The 5,864-nt window shown below is 38.3% G+C and overlaps 2 protein-coding genes across 3 annotated transcripts in view; one reads left to right on the top strand and one right to left on the bottom strand.

Annotated features, from left to right (window-relative positions):
* Trnt1 (tRNA nucleotidyl transferase 1) overlaps positions 1-5,864 on the top strand; it is a 95,136-nt gene that overhangs the window by 23,514 nt on the left and 65,758 nt on the right. The window lies entirely within an intron of this gene.
* The window catches only part of Il5ra (interleukin 5 receptor subunit alpha), a 30,994-nt gene that overhangs the window by 22,071 nt on the left and 3,059 nt on the right, over positions 1-5,864 (bottom strand). For both annotated transcript variants that reach the window (XM_033757097.1, XM_019208305.1), the window contains exons 4-6: positions 2,821-2,974; positions 2,558-2,745; positions 333-475 (exon numbers count right to left, since the gene is read on the bottom strand). In XM_033757097.1, coding sequence (XP_033612988.1) covers positions 333-475; positions 2,558-2,745; positions 2,821-2,974 — 485 coding nt within the window. The remainder of the gene's footprint in view (positions 1-332; positions 476-2,557; positions 2,746-2,820; positions 2,975-5,864) is intronic.

Here is a 5,864-nt window from a genome sequence, read left to right on the forward strand (position 1 = left end):
AACATGTTTCCACACATTTTTGTGAGACTTTGTTTTGAAATCTGTTATTTATATATATATATACACCAGAAGTGGAATTATTGGCTCACCTTATAATTCTATGTTTTTAAAAAAAACAACTCACTGTTTTCCATGGCAGCTGTACCTTTTAACTTGAAGTAGTACCAACAAATTTTAATCTGATCCTTTGTATTATTTTTAGCCAAAAGTATCTCCATTCAAGTCTGTAAGATTTGGTTTATTTCTGTATAAAAATTGTATACTGAGTATAATTTTAAATGCTTCTGAAATTAATATTTGTCATCATATATTGGAATGATCTGAAGAATTACCTGATTATAACCCTTCATGTTGTAAATTTTCACTTCATAATCAAAGCAGTGGATTGGAAAGGCAGAAACTGGTTTTGCCCATTGGATGGAGAGACGAGATCCTTCAATCTCTGCTGTGACATTCATTGGAGTATTTGGTTGATCTAGGTTAGAGAATGAGAGGTCACTGACATTTCTTTAGAACCAGCGGTCAGAGCTGATGATTTGGCCTCACTCATACTTCTTAAGGCTTTTCTCTAAGATATGCTTCTCCTGAGGTTTGCCATCAAGGCTTAATCAGTTGATCTCCAAGCCACAGGAACTTGGTGGCCTACCATAAGATTCCAGTATTGTGGTGAAGAGAGACTTCTCTGGTAAACTAAAAGATTTCTACTCTAGATAGAATTGCTTCTCCTTTCAGTTTATTGCAAAATTCACTCCAATATCACTTTAACTTTCTGAGTTAGAGCAAGCTCAAGATAGAACTGACCATGGAGAGAACATTGTTCTGGACCAACCACCAAGCCCTACCTGCACAAATCACTTCCCCTTTTTTGGGTTTCAGTATTTTGTTTTGTATTGTTTTGAGGATGGAACAGGATATGTTAGTTTTCTTGTGCATAAAATAGGCTCAACTGATTGTTTTTACTTACTATAAAGTTCTTTCCCCTGAGATTTGATTGCCTCATACCTGTGTAAGGTGAATAGAAAGTGTTTCTAGTGAGTGAACTTTGTCTTAGATCTCACAATGAATCACGGGACAAACCTAAGAAAATGGGGTTCACTGGCTTCAGATCCAGGTCTAAGAAGAAAATTCTTACCAAGGGTGTACTTTTTTTTTTTTTGTAGTAATCCTAGGACCTCAATAAAATGACAATAGTGTGTATCAATTCCTATCCCTTTTTGTATTACTGGTTTCCAGGTCTCTCTCAGCATGTTTTATTGCCTATTTTCATAAAAGTGACATTTTCATGAAAATCTACAAAGTACACTATTGAAGAGAATTGAATAACCTCTTTAGTAAGGGATATGATTCTTTAACAGACGTTATTCTCTATTTAATATCAATGTGTCATAAGCCAAATTATGTCTTTTAAATAATTGTTTATTGTACTTATTGAGCTTTTTTTTTTTCTTTTAGTTTTTTGAGACAGAGTCTTGCTATGTAGTCCAGGCTGACAATGAACTGACTGTGTAGTCCCAACTGGACTCAAACTCACAGTGATCTTCTTGCCTTTGCCTCCTGAGTACTGGAATTACAAGTGTGTGCCACTACACCCAGCCTGTTTTTATTGGACTCTTAGGCCAGGCACTGTTTTAAAATCTTTATTAACACACTTAATTCTCACAAAAACCACATAGAAAGTATTCACTTATCTCTGCTTTTTATATAAGATCATAGTCAGCTTGTCTAAAGTCACTCATCTGGTCAGTAGAAAAGCCAGGACCTCAGCTGAGACAGTCTGGCTCCTTATTCCATGGTAATAACCCTTCCTGCACTGAAGTCTTGGATGCCAATGCATAAGAATGCTATGTGACAGGCTTCTGATGAGTTTCATTAACAAAACTGTCCAGGATGCGGGGGGCGCATCTTCTGTTTTGAGAACCAAGTAGATGATACCTTAAATAATATGTTCAGTGCTCAGAACTAGATGCTGAGGGCTACACTGTCTAGAATGGTGAGGGGTGGTAAAGAGGAATGTCTGAGGAATGGGTTGGGGTAGGCAGATAGCTTAGAGAAGAGGGGCCTTAGTATGAGATCCTTGGTCACCTTTGAACCACCAAGGGACCATGCTGTGGGGAAAGAGCGTCATCACAGGACCTGTGGCAGAAACTTCACAAAACCGGTCAAATCTGATAAGAGATGGAATGGGCTCTCTGAAGCAGTGAGTTCATTTTTCTTGGTACAGTCTTTCTGCAGTGGGAGAAATTTTCTCCTTTAAGGAAAATTTGACAGTGACTGAGATGTATTTTGGTCCCTAGTGAGAGTTGGGGTTATACATCAATGGTATCATAGTAATGAGAGGTATGCAGGAAAACATCCTGCAGTGTCAAGGATATTTCTGTAGGCTGAGTTATCCAGCCAAAATTTTCAACATCTGTAGTTCTGAAGTTGAGAAACCCTGCAGCAGTGCTTTGCCAGCATGGGTTGGATGGTTACTGAGCATCAGAATAAAAATCCTACCCTTTTCAGTGCCGAGATTCTGTGTTTCAGTAATTTCAGCTTTGGTATAAATCTGCCTTACCAATGGCTTGTGTATCAAACAGCTGATCAAAGGGCTTGACTGCAGCATGCTTGCTCGAGCCATTAACATGCACTGCAAGCCTGTTGCGTGCTTTGCTATGAATGAAAGTCCTTGGGAACCAGCATGCAGTATTTCTGTTGAGTATATCTTTGCTGTATTCTTGACATTCTTCTGTCCAAGAGCCATACCTAAATTGTAACATTCATAAGTTTTATAAGGCTAGAGGAAGCAACACATTTGCATAAGTAAAAATAGGTACTAACCTGTAGTAGAGGAAATACTGTGTGTCCTCAGGGGCATCCTTGCCAGCAAGCCATGTGCAATGAAGAGAAACTTGGTATGACTTTAAGTTTGTATAATTACCTGCTTCAGTGTTTGTGGTGCAAGTTAAATTCACAATTGAGGTGCCAGGAAATCCTAGGTGGTTGAAAATAAGAACCAGAAAATATTTCTTTGATGGCTTCTGGATTTTGTACTTCAAGACTAAAGTGATTGTGAACATCTTATACAACACCAAAATGCAACTACAATCATCTATTTATAGAAATCTATTTGCAAAGGGCCAGCTGGAGGTTTGAAAGTAGGACTACAAAGCCCCAGGTTCTGAGATCAAAGTGGTTTCCAGCTACTTTACTTTGGTTAGGATTGTGAGGGTTGTGTTCGTCAGTAACATATATAAAAGGTCAAGGCAGTTCACTAAACTGTCATTTAGCAGTAAGGGTACAACAGCCTCAGCTTCTAACACCACGTCAGTCAATAGTGTGAAACATTGGCCCTGCTAGTTGTGGGTGTCTTTTTTTTTCAGTGTAACTGAGAAGATTGGTCCAAGAAGGTCTCCAGTACCTCTTTTCCTCCCAGAATTGTGTGATTCATTAATTTATATCCAAATGTTTCATGAATTACAAAGACTGATGTTTAGAAAGAAATAAGTTATAGTAACACTGCAAAATAACACCATGAATTTGGAGAATTAAAGCACATCAGCATGTTAAAATCCCCTCTAATATAAAGTAGTAGGACTTATAAGTAAATATTGGGATTTTAGATAAAACTCCTTTATGTTTGCTTTTTCTGTGATTTCCCAAAATTATGTAAGTGGATAAAATGGAAAGCCTTGTTTTCATTCCAGTTTCTCTTGGCACTATGTTAACTGCTGCTCTTCAGAATAGAGTGGAAATCCTGGCTTTGGTGCAGTTGCTTAGAGAAGGCAAAAAATATTTTGAGCCTAGGGTCAAGGTATCACCAAAGTAGAAGCCTTCAAAGGTGCACAAGGGGCTTTTTAGTTTAGTTTAAGGCAGCTGTAGATTTTTAAAAATCAGTTAGACAGTGGCTTTTAAGGGCAGAAGGGAGAAAGTGAAGCAAAAGAGCCTCCTATTATCTGCAAAGAAGTTAGAGGCCAAAGACCGACTAAAGTCAATTTTCTTGGTAATGCATATATATCTACATGTTTTGTTTATATATGGTCATTCCTCTATATCCTTAGGAGTTGGTTCAGTAGTGCCTCCCTGTACCATGAACCATAGGTCTCAGTCTCTTAGATAAAATAATATAGTATTGCATGTAACCTATGTTCTTCCTCCCATATACTTTAAACCATCTCTATAATATTTATAATATTTAAAAAAATGTAGATATGTGTGAGTAATGGTTATGTTAAGGAATAGTGACAGAAAAAACAAACAACAGTATAAAGGCAATGACTTGTTTTAGAATAAATTTCATCTATAGTCATTTGAATCCATACACATGGAATTTTTGGTATGGAATGCCAGATGTGTGTGTGCACCCCAAATAATCAGATGATTCATGCCCAAGTTCATCTATGTTAGATTTCCCTTGCCTTGAGGTGGCTGCTACATAAAACAGTAGCCTTCTTCCCATAATGCCCTGCTCCTTAAAATGGCTGCCACATAGAATAGCAGCCTTCATGTTAAATATGACTTCTCCTACCAAGGGACAACCTTCTTCCTCCCATCATGCCTCTTTTCCCACCAAAACAGTAACCTGATACTTGCTACCTCTGAGTAACTAGTGATGTCACAAGCCCCTCCTAGTGACGTCACAGACTCCTCCAGTCCCTTAATGCTAACTCACTCAATTCCACCCCAGCTCAGGTTAACCCTACCCCACTTCTATAAAAGAAGCTCTCTATTCCTCCATGCTGCTTTTCCTTTGTTAGGAGACAGCCTCGTAGATCTCCCCATAATAAAGGCTTGTAGTCCTGGTCTGGTCCTGGTTTTTCAGCTCTTTTACCTAACAACTTTAGAGTTCATAAATCAACTTGTCTTCTGTTTTCATCCAAGAAAATTATTTGGTATGATTTTCCATTTGCTTCAAAACAGAGATAATAACTGTTTTATTAGTGTCAACCTATACTGAAGTACTGAGAAATAGAATTGCATAAAAATTAAGTGCTGAAAAATGCATTATGTAAGTTGGCCCTGGTGGTGCATGCCTATAATACCAGCACTAGGGAGGCTGAAGCAGGTGGGTTGCTGTGAGTTTGAAGCCAGCCTGGGCTGCATAGTGAGTTCAAGGCCAGCACACACTACAAAGCAAAAAAACAAACAAAAAGTGCCCCATGTATAGGTAATCCAGTTCTCTACTACAGAAATGTGGAATAATGATTTAACATAAGGCACACAATGACCTGTATTTGTGACCTTTCATATACCTTGAATTAGCCTCTTTACCTGGATCAACCCCATTGTAAATTGATCAAAATATGATCAAAATGATATATGGTCAAAATGATATGTTATAATGAGTAAATGAGAAGAATTTTACTGTTCTGTCATAATACAATTCAAGGGGTACTATGGCTTGAATAAATATCCCCAAAAGTTCCTTTTATTAATAGTTTGGTTTCCCAGCCCGTGGCACTATTGGGAAATGGTGGAACTTTAAGAGTTGTGGCCAGGTAGGAAGTGTTTGGGTCTTTGAGAGTGGGACCCCTGCTCTTCTTCTTTCTTTTGCCTCTTGGCCATGAGGTTAGCAGTTTTCCTCTGCCATGTACTTCCACCATGAAGTACTGCCTCACCACATGGCCTAAAGTGATGGGGCCAACTTAACATGGATGGAGACCCTGAAAGCATGAGTCAAAATAAGCTTTATAAGTTGATGATCTCAGATATCTGTTAAAGTAACAGAAAACTGTTTTAACATAGGAGCTATGACATTTTTATCTAGTAATGTAGATGAGACAATAATTTGAAAAATATCCATAGGTTAGTTTGATGGAGACAGTTACTAGGTGCACTCACATGTCCCAGGACCTGAAGGCTTCCCTTCCCTCCCCTCCCCTCCC

The sequence above is a fragment of the Fukomys damarensis genome, unplaced genomic scaffold (genome assembly GCF_012274545.1).
Source record: "Fukomys damarensis isolate Sample0158 unplaced genomic scaffold, DMR_v1.0_HiC HiC_scaffold_28, whole genome shotgun sequence".
Classification (NCBI taxonomy): domain Eukaryota; kingdom Metazoa; phylum Chordata; class Mammalia; order Rodentia; family Bathyergidae; genus Fukomys; species Fukomys damarensis.